The sequence below is a fragment of the Odocoileus virginianus genome, chromosome 19 (genome assembly GCF_023699985.2).
Source record: "Odocoileus virginianus isolate 20LAN1187 ecotype Illinois chromosome 19, Ovbor_1.2, whole genome shotgun sequence".
Lineage (NCBI taxonomy): Eukaryota > Metazoa > Chordata > Mammalia > Artiodactyla > Cervidae > Odocoileus > Odocoileus virginianus.
The window spans coordinates 19,767,414-19,784,049 of record NC_069692.1 but is presented as its reverse complement, the minus strand read 5'-3'; the positions used below and the strand labels follow the sequence as shown (position 1 = coordinate 19,784,049).

Here is a 16,636-nt window from a genome sequence, read left to right as displayed (position 1 = left end):
CCAACAAATTGTTAATTAGAAGCTATATCAAGGATTAATTGGATTGTTTTAAAAGAGAGATACAGAACAGATTAACATGAAAGACTTTAATTGATTTACAGTTTTTAGTCAAGGCCAGATATGTATGATTCCGTCCTCTATACATTCTTTTTGTTGGAGATGGAATAATATGAATTAATAGTCATAATCATGACCTTAGATACTGCAAAATTATGAAATCATAGGTGTATTATCAAAGAAAGATTACATTATACTAATATAGTTTTAGGGTTAATTTGAATTTCAGTTATTAGAAAACAGGTAACCCATGAATTATCTATTTACATAGGGTAACCTTCTCATTGCCTTCTCCTGGAAGGTAATTTTCTGCCTACTTATCTGGCAGATTCCACAGGAGGGAGAAGAGGAAAATCAGGACTCCCTTGTTTATTGTCTAAAAGTCGCTGGTTTGGTTGGCACAGACGAGACACCTTTGATTTCTGAGTTTTGGACTCTGATGTTCTGCACACTGGAGTCTCCTTGTCACTGAACCTCCAGATTTCCAAGATCTTCACCTCGCCCTCACCCTCGTCAGTCTCTTCTCCGTTACACACACACACACACACACTCGCAAACACACACAAGCTCTGTAAATGCATTCTCCCCCTCCCCCATTAATGCAAGACTCACTCCTCAATGCGCAACTTGAATCAAAATATTAGTCTCAGACCCTGCAAGTTCTCCCGGGGCTGCTCCTCTGCGTCGGCCCCGTTCTCAGGTTTCCAGGCGGGCCTGATGGACGGCAGATTAGATTGGCTGAGCTATTAGAGGAGCAGAGCCTCCGCCAAATCACAAATCCAGGATTTACCTCTTTCTCGGTCTCCTCCCTAGACTCCTGGCAACAGGCGTGCGTTGTTTCTCTTAGGGGAAACCCAGCCTGGGGTTGCTATGGAGACATGACGCTGCGACTTGCAGAGCTGCTAGGACCCAGATATCGCCTTGCAAACCTAAGCAAAGCCAGTGCCCTGCGTTGCTACCTTCCATATCTGCACGCCCTCTTCATCCAAAACTTTTTTTTCTCTTGACTCCTTCCATGGAAGACTCCGTCCCCGTCAACCAAAAAATAGAACACCAAGAACTTGGGGAAACAGGGCGGCCGTGGGAAGAAACGGTAACTACGTCCCAAGATCCTGAGCTTGGGCTATCCGAGGCCCTAGAGTTGGAGCAGAGGCCGGACACTGGACTCCAGCCCAGGAGCAGCCCTCCTCGGACGCCCCGCTCTGGAGCCGGAACGCCGGATCGACCTGTGGATGACCTCGTAGGACAGCGCTCATCGTTTCCACCTTCCCCATCTCAGGAGCTCCCTTCCACTCTTTCTCCCCTGGCTCTGGCCAGGCAGGACTTTATGGCACCATCGCAGTCAGACAAGACCACTAGTGTTACTTCTGAAGCTGAGACCTCTCATTTTGGCCATTTGGAACAATTATCTGATAAAGGCGGATCAACTCCTCATCAGATATGTCAATCAGAGGGAAACACCTTTCATCAACCTCAGCAAACCAAATATCCCCTGCATGACCTGAGGGGTGTGAGCCACAGCACCTCTAAACAGAAAGAGCTGAGATTTGACATTTTTCAAGAAGACGACTCAAACAATAACTATCATCTGGATCAGCCTGAGTCTGGGGCTTCGGAAGTGGCCCCCAGCATGCTTGAGATTGCCATTCAGAATACTAAGGCTTACCTACTGAAGACCAGTAGCAAGTCGGGCTTAAATCTGTAAGTCTTGGAGGAAAAGAGAGAGGAAATGTGGCAAAGGGAGGGGGTATGATTATCTCTGTGTGAGGATGTGCTTCTGTAGGTGAATGAAAATATATCTGAAAAGTCTGGATTAGTGAGAGAGTGACTTCATAACTCTTTGAATTGTAGGACTCAAGACAGGTCACTGGTGGAGTTTCTTTTAGCTTCTTTAAAGATCCTAGATACACAGAAATAAAATCTAGGAATTATGGAATCTGGGGTTTGAAAGAAACCAAAAAGTATCTCTCCGGGATGCTTGTTAAAAAGGACTGCTACCAAAATCTAAGCATTCTCAGTGCTTGAATGGCATGGTTTCAAGTCCCTACCCAGGCCAGTGTTGGAGTGATAAACTGCCTGCTTCACCTGGGACTGTCCCGACTAGGCATGGCATCCCGAGGAACTTCTCAGTCCAAGGCAAATCAGGAGAATTCCTTGCTATACAGGCCACCCCAAGTACATGCCATTTTATCCAGATCTCTTTTAAAATGTGGTAACCAATGACCCAGGAATTTTCTGACCATCCTATTATAGCTAAGATTCAGGTCTCATCATTGAGTCAAGATTTCTAGAGGTTCTTGCTTCCAGGGTTACATAATCATAGGGTCAACAAAATTATAGGGCTAGAAGGGACTTGAGAAAATGTCTAATATAATCCGCTTGTTTGTTAAATGAAGGGACTAAGTCATGGAAAAATTAATTTGCACAACATTTCTCTGGCTACAACACTGTCTGACTCTTAGCTTTCCTCCATCGCTATGCTCCAACCACATGGCCTCGTCAGTTCGAGTGTTGCTCCCTTGGCCCAGACGCCTTCTTCCCTAAGTCCTTAGTCTTTGCTGGCTGTCTTCACATCTTTTAGGAATCAGCTTCCATAGAACTCTATTATAACTGCCTGCTCTTTCTTTCATAGTACTTAAGGTCATTTATAATTGTACAGAGACTTACAGACTTATACTTAATGTTTGACCCTCCCTCTAAAGTACAGGTCCCCAGAGTACAGGGACCGTTTGGGTGTTGAATACCACTATATATTTAATGCCTAGCACAGTGCTATCAGCTGTTTACTGAATAAAGAATTAATTAATTACTGGCAGCACAGGAGACACAGTCTAGACCTTTTGAATCTAGCTATTCCTCAACATGGGGGCTTCTTTGATGATTCAGCGGTAAACGACTCGTCTGCCAATGCCGGAGATGCAGCTTCAATTCCTTGGTTGGGATCCCCTGGAGGTGCCCTGGAGAAGGAAATGACAACCCACTCCAGTATTCTTGCCTGGTAAATCCCATGGTCAGAAGGAGCCTGGCGGGCTACAGACCATGGGGTCGCAACAGAGTTGAACACAACTTAGTGACTGAACAATGACAACAATCCTCAAAACAATTTGCTGAGATGTCTCCTGATTAGGCAGCAAACATTAAATGAATGCCATTCAATATACCTATGTGGCAAAGCTATTACTTGGCTTTTAAAAATATGAAGTATAATCTTAAAGTCTGAGGAATAACATATCAATTAATATTTAATGTGAGAGGTCTTCACAGAACACAAATTAAATATTACTTATAAATTACTGTTTCTAACTACAATTTACTTAAACTTCAGGGATGTGATTTGCTGGATTCTACTTGAATTGCTGATAAAAACTTCTTGTCACAATTCCCTGGGTAAATAATAAGCAAGTATTTACAAACTTTGATAAAATTTCAAAAAAGCTCATTATAAATATTTGAAAGTTCACAATTTAAAACTGAATACAAAACATAAAATGGGAAAATTTCTTTTACTGAATTATTTTATAACTGACATTACTTAAATAGCCAAATTTAATTTAGTGTCCAAATGCTAAGTCTCTGAGGTAATAAATGAATACCATCCATCAGTTCAGTCACTCAGTCGTGTCCGACTCTTTGCGACCCCATGAACCACAGCACTCCAGGCCTCCCTGTCCATCACCAACTCCCGGAGTCCACCCAAACCCATGTCCATTGAGTCAGTGATGACATCCAACCATCTCATCCTCTGTCGTCCCCTTCTCCTCCTGCCTTCAATCTTTCAAGCATCAGAGTCTTTTCAAATGAGTCAGCTCTTCATATCAGGTGGCCAAAGTATTGGAGTTTCAGCTTCAACATCAGTCCTTCCAATGAACACCCAGGACTGAATACCATCCATAATATTCACTTTTACTTTCTAAGTGCTTTATAGCCTGTAATTAAAAATGGCTCATTAAAGATGAACTAAACTCCATATCTTATACACAGCTCTTATTTGACAACCTTGAAAGCTATTTTTTAAATTGCCATTAAAACAATTTTGACTAAAATACAAAATTGGTTTTCACATTGTTGAATAAAAAGCCTGCAAAAAAAGACTGCTTTCTTCTTTTCTGTCAGTCATAACATTTCTGTTCATTTATATAAAAATAGCAATTTTTGGAGAATAAAATATTCTTCATATATAATATTTGCAAACTGTCCTTCACATTGGTTGTGCATATAATTTCCCTTTTTTTCTTTGATGTTCTTAAGATCCATTAGATAAATACAGATATTAAAGAGAGAATTAAATGACTAGGGCAGGTTAAAGATAGTAGGGATTTATTGAACATCCATTTTGTTTCACTATAATAAGGAAGGAGATATATTAAAACAATAAACAAAAACCTAATTTCAGCCCTGGAAGAACCTACTGCAGTTGCTGAATGAGAAATATGTAATGTACACAATTACACCATAGTTTCAGAAAGGCCCAGTCCACACTGAGGAAGAAGAGTTTCAGGGATAATCTGAGTGGTAAGACTTTGAGGATTAAGTATATTTTAAATCATTTCTTGAGAAAAATATGTATAGGACACAGCAAGCAAAGGATCTCAAGTCATACAGCAACAAGATGAAAGGGCTATTTGGTAGATTTCCCTTGCTGGGTAGACATTCTAACTGAACTAATTATTAGAAATGAAAGAAGAGATACAGTGCTTATCCACCAGAGAGGTAATTTATGCAAGACAGGTAATTTATGCAAGACAGGTAATTTGTGTCCTCACACTGGACAGAGGAATTTCTATCTCGCCTGAGAGCAGTTTGACAGGCATTTTGGATCTTCAGTAGTAAATTTCACATTGTAAAACTGGTATCTTAAAAAGCACCTCCTAGCAGTTCTGTGTAAAATGTAATGAATTAATGAGAGATTAGAGATTAATTAATGAATCAATAGAGAGTTAGAGGCAGCTTCACTAACTCAGTTATGAAATAGAAAGTTACAGCAGTGGTTTTAACAGAAAAGGACAAAAAATATTAGACTGCATCACATTTTTAATAAACGTGAGTAACATCAGATGACATTTTTCTCTCCATTTGTGTGTGGGGGGTGGGTTGGGGTTGCAATATGAAATGTATTTCTTGTAGGTCTAAAAACAATGAAGTATATAACTGGCTTAGGAAATGTGTAAAAATAGAACTGATCTTAAGAGAGTCAGCTGGATTTAAAAATCGAGTTGGATTTAATGAGGGGTAGGAAAGGGGGATGGAAAAGAAGTTATGTTAAAAGAATGAAAAATAAGCTTAGTCACTTTTAAATATAAAACTGAGAGATTTTGATCTGAAATAAAAAGTGAAAAATGTAGCTGATGTAGAACATGTATCTTGCTGTAATGCATTTTTCTTTAATAAGTTAAACATTCATATCATATTGAAGGAATTTCTTAAAAAGTTCTAGGATATGTTATTCTTGGCAGTGGTAAAAGTTACTGAGTTTTTCCACTAAAAATCTCTCAAGTCTTCAGGTTGTTGAAGTTTCCTAAAAACCCACTGAATATGTATGAAATATTTCTTCAAATGCTTTAGATAAGGAAATTATCTGGAATTTTCTCTTTTGGGTAGATATGATCATCTTTCTGAAATGCTGACCAAGGTCTTAGATCAGCGTCCTGAAAATGCTGTGGACATCATTGAAAATATTAGCCAAGATGTCAAGATGGAACATTTTAGTAAAAAATTAGATACACTCCAAAATGAGAATGAGATGCTTGCAACCTATGAAATAGCAGAGAAGCAGAAAATTCTTTTTCTTCAGGGAAATTTAGAAGGAGCTGACCAAGAGCTGGAAGATGAAATAGTAAGTCACTCTTGTAAATCTGAATAGGTCAATCTTATGGGTTTTTTGAGGTGAATGGGGTGTGGCTTTAAATTCATACCCACTGCCTTTTTATAGCTTATTAAATAGTATTTGCAACCTCATTTCACACCACTCATTTCCTTGGTTAGAGTTGCTTATGTTTTCACACTGTGTTTTAGTATTTCACAGATTTAGCTATTTTATGTTTGTGGGCTAAACTCCTTGGTATCGGTGGAAATGTTTCCTTCATCTTTTATATTTTCCAAAATGCCTGAGACAGCCTGAGTGCATAGCTGTTTCTTATTATTTGTTGAATGAATGAATAAATGGCACATAAAATAAAATTTTGCTTTCAATCAAGATGCATATTTTCCCCTTTATTTACTGGAAAAATTAAAAGAGCTTCTAATGTCATTTGCATTTTCTTCAAGGCTATTTCTTCATATTGCACCTTGACTGTATGTATATTATGTCAATCAGACATAATAGGAGAGAAATAAAATATTTCTTTTCATCCCCAAAGATAAATTGTTGAAAATATTTACAGAGAAAGTTTGTGACAGAGATTAAAAGCTATCATTCAAGAATAAAATCAGCTCTATTACAGAAATTTTACCTTCAAATATTTCAAATCAATATCCGCTTTGCTTCCTAAAAGCCTGCATATTTGCAATTTATTCTACTGAGTAATTTATACTGTACATCTACTGAGCTTCTATGTTCCATTACTGTTAGGCTATTTAAAACCATCTACATACTTGCAAATTTGATGTTTGGAGTAAGATATGTTCAAAAAAGGACACAGAGTTCAGTCAAGGATAGATATGAGGGGTAGGGATATACAAGGTGGAACTAATGGTAAAGAACCCGCCTGTCAGTGCAGGAGACCTAAGAGACACGAGTTCGATATCTGGGTTGGGGGGATCCCCTAGAGGAGGGCATGGCAACCCACTCCAATATTCTTGCCTGGAGAATCCCCATGGACAGAGGAGCCTGGAGGACTGCAGTCCACAGGGTCTCAAAGAGTTGGACATGACTGAAGCAACTTAGTAAACACAACACACAAACCCTCTAGAGCTCTGTAGCCTTCATAAGGAGACACAAATGGCATAGTGAGATATAGAATAGTCAGAAGGGACAAGTGATAGGTGTCAAGGACTTGACATTAGCTGATCTTTTCTAAAAATATTTTACTCCAAACACTTGGTTATGTAGCTGTATATAGTATTGACAAGACTGGGGACAAACAGCATGTGGGGATCAAATATTTGTTATTTTTGCTCTTATTTCTTTTGCCTTGGGAGATTGATCTGAGAAAATATTGCTATGATTTATGTCGAAAAATGTTTTGCCTATGTTTTGTTCTAGGAGTTTTATGGTGTCATGACTCATATGTAGGTTGTTAAGCCATTTTGAGTTTATTTTTGTAGATGGTGTGAGGGAATGTTCTAATTTCACTTATTTGTATGTAGCTGTCCAGCTTTACCAAAACCACTTGCTGAAGAGATAGTCCTTTCTCCACTGTATACTGTTCTTGCCTCCTTTGTTGTACATTAATTGACCACAGGTACACAGGTTTATTTCTAGGCGCTCTATTCTGTTTCATTGATCTATATGTCTATTTTTGTGCCAATACCATGCTGTTTTGATTATAGTAGCATTTGTAATATTGTCTGAAGTCTGGGAGGGTTATACCTCCAGCTTCTTTTTCCCCTCAGGATTGCTTTGTCTATTCTGGGTCTTTTGCAGCTCCAAATAAATTTTAGTATTAACTGTTCTAGTTCTATGAAAAAGGTCATTTTTTTTCCATTTATTTTTATTAGTTGGAGGCTAATTACTTTACAACATTGCAGTGGTTTTTGTCATACATTGAAATGAATTAGCCATGGATTTACATGTATTCCCCATCCCAGTCCCCCCTCCCACCTCCCTCTCCACCCCATCCTTCTGGGTCTTCCCAGTGCACCAGGTCTGAGCACTTGTCTCATGCATCCAACCTGGGCTGGTGATCTGTTTCACCCTAGATATACATGTTTCGATGCTGTTCTCTTGAAACATCCCACCCTCGCCTTCTCCCACAGAGTCCAGAAGTCTGTTCTATACATCTGTGTCTCTTTTTCTTTTTTTTGCAAATAGGGTTATCGTTACCATCTTTCTAAATTCCATATATATGTGTTAGTATACTGTAATGGTCTTTATCTTTCTGGCTTACTTCACTCTGTATAATGGGCTCCAGTTTCACCCATCTCATTAGAACTGATTCAAATGAATTCTTTTTAATGGCTGAGTAATATTCCATGGTGTATATGTACCACAGCTTCCTTATCCATTCGTCTGCTGATGGGCATCTAGGTTGCTTCCATGTCCTGGCTATTATAAACAGTGCTGCGATGAACATTGGGGTGCACGTGTCTCTTTTGGATCTGGTTTCCTCAGTGTGTATGCCTAGAAGTGGGATTGCTGGGTCATATGGCAGATCTATTTCCAGCTTTTTAAGGAATCTCCACACTGTTTTCCATAGTGGCTGTACTAATTTGCATTGCCACCAACAGTGTAAGAGGGTTCCCTTTTCTCCACACCCTCTCCAGCATTTATTGCTTGTAGACTTTTGGATAGCAGCCATCCTGACTGGCGTGTAATGGTAGCTCATTGTGGTTTTGATTTGCATTTCTCTGATAATGAGTGATGTTGAGCATCTTTTCATGTGTTTTTTTGCCATCCGTATGTCTTCCTTGGAGAAATGTCTGTTTAGTTCTTTGGCCCATTTTTTGATTGGGTCATTTATTTTTCTGGAATTGAGCTGGAGGAGTTGCTTGTATATTTTTGAGATTAATCCTTTGTCTGTTGCTTCGTTTGCTATTATTTTCTCCCAATCTGAGGGCTGTCTTTTCACCTTGCTTATAATTTCCTTTGTTGTGCAAAAGCTTTTAAGTTTCATTAGGTCCCATTTGTTTATTTTTGCTTTTGTTTCTAAAATTCTGGGATGTGGGTCATAGAGGCCATTTTTATAGGGATTGCATTAAGTCTTTGGGTTGTAAGCAGTTCTCTTATGGATAAAATATTAATCACAGTGCTTGTATTCCCAGGCAGAACACGCTCTTCCAAACATAATGGAATCAGCTTTTTATTTTGAACAAGCTGGAGTTGGTTTGGGCACAGATGAGACTTACCGCATATTTCTTGCCCTCAAGCAGCTTACTGACACACACCCAATCCAAAAATGTCGTTTCTGGGGCAAGATCTTAGGTCTGGAAATGAATTATATTGTAGCTGAAGTAGAATTCCGTGAGGGAGAAGATGAAGAGGAGGTGGAAGAGGAAGACGTATCTGAAGAGAGGGACAATGGAGATAGTGAAGCTGATGAAGACAATGAAGATGAATTACCAAGGCCCTTTTACAGGGCCCCACAGGCTATTCCAAAAGAAGAAAGCAGAACAGGTGCCAACAAATATGTCTATTTTGTTTGCAATGAACCAGGAAGACCATGGGTGAAGTTACCAGCAGTGACACCTGCACAAATTGTTATTGCAAGAAAAATCAAGAAGTTTTTCACTGGGCGATTGGATACCCCTATTATAAGCTACCCACCCTTCCCAGGAAATGAGAGTAATTACTTACGAGCACAAATTGCCAGAATTTCAGCAGGGACCCATGTCAGCCCTCTAGGATTCTATCATTTTGGTGAAGAAGAAGGAGAAGAGGAAGAAGAAATAGAAAGTGGGAGAGATAGCTTTGAAGAAAACCCTGATTTTGAAGGCATCCAAGTGATTGATCTAGTGGAATCCCTATCCAATTGGGTTCATCATGTACAACATATCCTCCCTCAGGTAGGGGTTTTGCAATTCTCAGCCTATCAGTTAGTCAATAAATATTTATTAAATTCTGTCTATAATGCACACAGTATATTCAAGACAAAGGCCTTCAGACTGTAGACAAAGATGGAGACAATTAAAAAATCTAAACACAAAATGGTATATAATTGTCAAGTAGTTTAGACCCAGGATCTTCAAACAGATTTTATTTCCAAATGGAAGTAAATAAAAAAATAAATTTATAAACAAATTATATTTATTATAAATTATAATAAATAAATAAATAAATTATATTTATAAACAAATAAATTTATAAATAAATAAATTTATTTTAAATAAATAAATAAATAAATTTCAAATTTTATTTGAGCTTCCCTCGTGGCTCAGATGGTAAAGAATCTGCCCGCAATGCGGGAGACCTGGATTTGATTCCTGAGTTGGGAAGATCCCTTGGAGGAGGGAATGTCAACCCACTCCAATGTTCTTGCCTGGAGAATCCCCTTGGACAGAGGAGCCTGGTGGGCTACAGTCCATGGGGTTGCTAAAAGTCAGACACAACTGAGCGACTAAGCACACACATGGAGTATTTGGCAAATTATGGAAGAATTTAGGTTTAAACGTGTTGTGAAATTATTTTTATATGTTAAATATAAATGGGTACATTAATTTTGGGAAGAGTTCTTTTATTCTATTTTTATTAGCCAAGGAACTTTTTTTGCATGAACAATACAAGATTTTAACAAAAACAAGTTAAGTGTCATGTAGTAGTTAAATAGAATCTATTCTGCCAGTTTTTAATAGCACTTTATATATAGTAGCTCATTTAAAACTCACACCTGTATAAAAGACTAATATCCTTATTGTACAGATGAGGAAATTAAGGCAGAAAGTTTAGGAAATGTCACAAGGGAAACATATCTAATAAGTTTCAGATGTGAATGAACAGAATGGATCCAGAGTCCACACTCTTAACAATCCATTAAACAGTCTCATTGGCAGGTAGAATATCTTCACTATACTTTGATGTAGATGAGAGATATTCTTAAATATCTCTAGATGAGTTAATTAAATGAGAAATTATAACCTCAAAACTTCATACCTAATCTTATTATCACATTGTTGCTATTAATAATAATAGTAACTTACCGTCATATAAATTAGTAAAATGCATTATTACCTTTTTCACTAAGGTTTGAATAATTTTAATATGTAAATACCCTGTAACAATATTTTGCTTGAAATAACATAGATCAAGACAGCATTTGGTAAATATACATTGAATGAATGAATGATCAATATGCCACACAGTGGAACACCATGCAGATACTTACTTCAATCCAAAGGAATATTCTGGCATTTTAAGGTCCTCATTAGACCACTAGATCTTGCAGTATTTTTACCCAGGGTCGCTGTAATTGGTTCAACCCCATACAAAAAAGTGAGGAGGAAGAGGAAGAGGAAGATGAAGAAAAAGAAGAAGAAAAAGGAGAAGAGCCTGACGACATAGAGCAGGAAGTGGGGCCTCCACTCTTGACACCAATCTCTGAAGATTTAGGTAATTTTACATATCCTCCATATGTATGTGTGTCCATATATGTATATATATGTGTGTGTGTGCGTGTATACAGGCATGCATAAATATGTACATATGTATATACGAGCATGAAAGTGAAAGTGAAGTCGCTCAGTCGTGTCTGACTCTTTGCGACCCCATGGACTGTAGTCTACCAGGCTCCTCTGTCCATGGGATTTTCCAGGCAAGAATACTGGAGTGGATTGCCATTTCCTTCTCCAGGGGATCTTCCCGACCCAGGGATCAAACCCCGGTCTCCCTTATTGCATGCAGACGCTTTACCCTCTGAGCCACCAGGGAAGCCCATATAGAAACATACCTTGGAGATACTGTAAGACAGATTCCAGACCACTGCAGAAAATGTGAATATTACAGTAAAATGAGTCAATTTTTTGGTTTCCCAGTGCACATAAAAATTATGTTTACACTCTACTGCAGTCTATTAAGTGTACAATAACATAATATCTAAAAAATGTACATGCCTTAATTAGAAAATACTATATTGTGGGGGGATGAGAGAATTAGGTGAGGGAGATTAGGAGAGACAGATTTCCAGTTTCAAAATACATCACTCATGGCTATGAAATGCAGAGTGTGGGGAATGTAGTCCAAATAACATAAGATCTTGGCATGGTGACATGCTACATGCTAAGTTGCTCAGTTGTGTCCGACTCTTTGTGACCCCTTGGACTGCTGCCCACCAGGCTTCTCTGACCATGAGGATTCTCCAGGCAGGAATTACTGGAGTGGGTAGCCATGCCCTCCTCCAGAGGATCTTCCTGACCCAGGCATCAAACCAGGGTCTCCTATATTGCAGGCGGATTCTTTACTGACTGAGCTATGAGGGAAACCCATATATTAATATATACACAGGTATTTCTTGCTTTTCAAAAAATCACTTTACAACACTTTGCTTTTATGAGAGAACTACATAAGTACCAATTTACACAGATATAATTTTTTTTTAAAAGGCAAAACAAAAGTAATGTTCAGCACTTTTGCTGTGAGCAGTTATAGGGCCCCACACACTTCAGGCTGTCAGAGCGGCACCTCCAAGTTCCTTCCCCAGGAACCACACTCAGCATCAAGTTGTCATAGCTTTGAATTGTGTTTGGAGCTTCTGTGCTTTATCTCAGTTTATCTTGGCAATCTATTATCAAGATGTGTCCTAAGGTAATTGCTTCTTTGCTCTGTGCCATTTCGGCTTACAAAAGGTTTCATAGGAGCGCTCTACTTTTGGATAGTGGGCATTCTGCAGATCATAAACACATGACATAGAGTAAAATATCATGGAGTACTATTTTTTTTTTCCAATATACTATTGTTCTCATATTCTTCTTTTCTTCCTATTCAGTTTTGGAGTGTTCACACTCCAAACCCTAGCTCTCTTTCACAATAATGATTTGGTCATCACATATTTTTCCCCCTACCACACAGGCCTCCTCTCTGTTGGTAAAACTTATTTTCTCTGTTGTTCAAATGTACACAGATATATAAACACAAATATATATAAACACACATTTTTTTAAAAATTTCATTGTTCCACAATGTTCATATAATACCCTCCTGATCCTATGTTAAACAGGTGTTTTAACTTTTCTATGTCAAGTGTGTGTGTGTTTTAAGGTTTGTAAATGTAGCTTTTCTGTTACACAGTATATGCTTGTCTATTTAGGAGTTAAATCTATTTTGAATTTCTCTGATTTACAGAGATCCAGAATACATCGCCTTGGACAACACGGTTATCCTCAAATCTCATTCCTCAATATGCGATTGCTGTCCTTAGATCCAACCTTTGGCCTGGAGCATATGCCTTTTCCAATGGCAAGTAAGTATGTGCCCACTTGTAAGGCTCTTACTTTGATGATTTAACTTCTGGAAATTATAAGTTATCACTGGAATGGTAAGTTACTACTGTTTTAACTCTTCTTTGGCATGTCAAGTCTGTAATGGCATAAGATGAACTCAAACAACATCCATCTTATACAACAAAGCATCAAATTCAGAATATTAGAGTAATGCAGACTTCTGCGTTTTCATCTAAATTATCCAATTAATGGAGCTAAACTTTTTTATTCTACGGTTATGTGAGTAATTGATAATCATTTCATGGAGGTAATTCTAAGCAGTGTTAAAATGAGTTCATTTTTGTCAGATATCTTGAGAAAAGATAATTTAAAATATGTATGATTTAGGCTATCACTTTCAAGAGAATTAGGATAAGAGGATAGTCAATGTATTTTTGTCACCCAGAGCATTTACTTCCATTTGTCTTATGCTTCCATTTCTTACTTAATATAACCTAAGGTCAGAAGCTTGGCTGAGCTGGAGAACTGAGTGGTCAAATGTCAGAGTAGCCATGAGATCAAGCCAAAAATGAAAGTGTTTTCAAGCCTTTAATCACTTACTGTGATAGCATAAGCAAGTTGAAGCACTGATTCTACTTGCTGTCCACCACCTCATTCCATTTGCCCACATGGAATGCCACACTGGTGGAAAGTCAGATGGGTCAGTACAGTTGTGAGGTCATCCCACTGACAAGGAAGTCCTCAACATAAGGCTCTTGCAGTTGTATGGACCTGTGACCAGAGGAAGGTGGGGAGGGCTAGGAAAAAGGACTAGGTACTGGGGCTTCCCTGGTGGTTCAGCGGTTAAGACTCTGAGCTTCCACTCCAGGGGATGCAGATTCAGTCCCTGGTGGAGGAGCTAAGATCCCACATGCCATAATGCCAAAAATAAAAAACAAGACAAAAAAATTACTGGGTACTGAGGCAGAGTAGGTGGAAGCATCTATAAGGTCTCCTCTTCTCTTTCTCAACCCCCATTAGGAAGCCTTGACAGAGGGGCCTGAAGACTTCTGCTGAAGGCCCCAGATGAAGAGGCTTGGGAATAAAGGCACCTGGGCCAGAAACACAATTCTATCAAGAGCATGACAGGCCAGAGGGGCCAGAGTCCTTGCCCACAACCCCTCTGAGACTGCAGTGCCCTGGCTGTGCACCAAGTCTGGTGTGGAGAGAGCAGTTTTCTCCATGAGGTCTACCAGGGGAAGCTTTTGTGATTGCCCAAGGTTGGACCTGAAAAATCACACATAGGTTTCTAACCACAGGCCCAACTCCTCATGCAGCCATTTGCTAGATTAGCAACTTCTTAATTCTTCCTAACTCTAAGGAATGTATGCAACTTTTAACTTTGCTGTTTTGTTTTTCTGAAAATAATTAAAAGATCAAAGGCTGTGGTCCAGGTGTAGGGTACATTTTGACAGGGTCTGGCTCTATGTTTTCTTAACCAGCTTGAGCAGTTTGGGTCATAGTAGACCCCTGTGGGCTTCCCAGGTTGTGCGTGGTAAAGAATCTACCTGCCAATGCAGGAGATGTGAGAGATGTGGGTTCAATCCCTGGGTTGGGAAGATCCCCTGGAAGAGGTAATGGCAACCAGCTCCAGTACTCTTGCCTGGGAAATCCCGTGGACAGAAAGGAACCTGGCGGGCTGTAGTACACGAGGTCGCAAAGAGTCGGACACAACTGAGCACAAACACACACAAGTCCCTGTCATAGAAGAATCGTGTAGGGATATTTCATCTCTAATGCATTTTAAATATACTGTACTGTTTTAACATTATGGGACTATGATCCTCTTAAGTACTTTATTCTTACAGAAAAGGATAAGTTTTTCTTACTGAAAAATTATACGATCTACATTTTTTTTTTTTTAACTTACAGAAAGTTTGAAAATCTCTACATAGGCTGGGGTCATAAATATAGTCCAGACAGCTATACACCTCCAGTTCCACCACCAGTTTATCAAGAGTACCCCAGTGGACCAGAAATTACAGAAATGGATGACCCTACTGTGGAAGAGGAGCAGGCTTTCAGGGCTGCACAAGAAGCAGCAGCAGATTCAACAGAGGAGAATGAAGAAACTGAGGAAGAGGAAGATGAGGAAGATGATTATGATTAATACAAGTAGAATTAGCCCAGTCTTATGAGACTGATACACTCATACTCCTTATTTGGGACTGATTTATATATATAAATTACAACTATTCATGTGTAACATATCATTCCCTGAAAATAAAAATTTGGAATTTCACATTTGGAACTATTAATATGTACTTTTAGAAAGAGGCTCAACAGATTTTTTGGAGGCTAAATGACATTTTCTTAATTACTGTTCTGATGGCTTCAGCTAACCGAATTATGTACTTCTGTATTTTTTAAGCCTCAGGTTGAATTTCTAATGGGCAAACATGGTAATATACCCCACAAAAGGTACTTGGGGGGCTTAAATATTTTTTTTGAGTGTCAAGGAATACTGAGACCAAAAATATTGATAACCAAATTAGAGCATGTGTTCTTCAGCAATTTGTGATATTGTTGCAAATACTGTATGTATATACATCTATCTGTATATACATATATATTCCCCCCAAGCCTCTATGTGGAGAGGGTATACAATTCCATTACCTGCTCCAAGACTGCAGGAATATTCAAATTTTTTAGCTTTTACCTGTTACTTCTTAAAGAAATTTCTCAATGTAACTCTTCTTTCATCCTATAGAAATTGGTTTTATCTGATTTGGGGGAAAATTATTTGCATAGATGGCTAGCTGGGACATCCAAAGACTTCAGACTGATATTTTGTTATCACTGCTTTTCTAAAACTATTTTTATTTGCTAAAAAAAAGTATTTTTAAGTCTTATATCCCTGGCATTCCAAGGCTACTGTTAAAAACTAGACATTGCTTCAGAAACCTTAGGAGCTTACATTCAAGGAGGGAAATATTTTGTGATACAAATATTATGCCATAGTACAGTGTTTGTCAAGCCCTATGGTGAAGGACCAATTAAAAAATAAAAACAAAAAACCTTTCTACTCCATGGTTATTATCTGTGTAAAATAAAAGTATCAGTAATTGTAGTTTCTGTAATTTTGTCACAGACTGGCAATTTGCAGATCAGTGATCTTACCTTCGAGCAACATTGCTTATCAAACCCTTACAAGGTGTATTTAATCCAAACGAGCAGTTCAGGAAGCCCTTCTAAGAGGAGGACTAAGGGGGAAAGGGTCCTAGGCAGCGCCAGCTGTATTTTGGCAAAGGACTCTAGGCTGAAAGGAGTGAAACTTTGAGCATGGTGAGAGATGAAACTGAAGAGGTAAGTAGAGCCCAGATTGTGTAGGACGTTTGGATTTTAACCATGAGCAATGAGCGGGACTCAACTAGGCAGTCACAAAATCGTATTTGTATTTTAGAACAATTTGGCTTCTGTGTGGAAGATGGACTGACAGAGGATCAAGACAAACAGACCAGTTAGGATATTACTGTCTAGGTAAGAGAGAATGATGGCATGAAGCACCATAACT

At 38.7% G+C, this 16,636-nt stretch overlaps 1 protein-coding gene across 2 annotated transcripts; it reads left to right on the top strand.

The window, feature by feature from the left end:
• The first annotated feature begins 876 nt into the window (after positions 1–876).
• Positions 877–16,147, top strand: RSPH4A (radial spoke head component 4A). 2 transcript variants are annotated; one of them, XM_020901713.2, is made up of 6 exons: positions 880–1,758; positions 5,656–5,890; positions 8,977–9,717; positions 11,107–11,257; positions 12,986–13,103; positions 14,995–16,147. In XM_020901713.2, the coding sequence occupies exons 1-6, from the start codon at positions 1,073–1,075 to the stop codon at positions 15,230–15,232; spliced, it is 2,169 nt and encodes a 722-aa protein (XP_020757372.2). In that variant the 5' UTR covers positions 880–1,072; the 3' UTR covers positions 15,233–16,147. The 2 variants fall into 2 exon arrangements, with proteins under 2 accessions (XP_020757373.2, XP_020757372.2); XM_020901714.2 differs by lacking the exon at positions 11,107–11,257 and having other exon boundaries at positions 877–1,758; positions 14,995–15,113.
• The last annotated feature ends 489 nt before the right edge of the window (positions 16,148–16,636 follow it).

What these genes read in the sequence shown, in the direction of transcription:
- RSPH4A (XM_020901713.2), top strand. Translation starts at nt 1,073, where the DNA reads ATGGAAGACTCCGTCCCCGTCAACCAAAAAATAGAACACCAAGAACTT. An exon ending in AAGAGCTGGAAGATGAAATA is followed by an intron (nt 5,891 to 8,976) that starts GTAAGTCACTCT and finishes TTGTATTCCCAG; the next exon opens with GCAGAACACGCTCTTCCAAA. An exon ending in TACAACATATCCTCCCTCAG is followed by an intron (nt 9,718 to 11,106) that starts GTAGGGGTTTTG and finishes ATTTTTACCCAG; the next exon opens with GGTCGCTGTAATTGGTTCAA.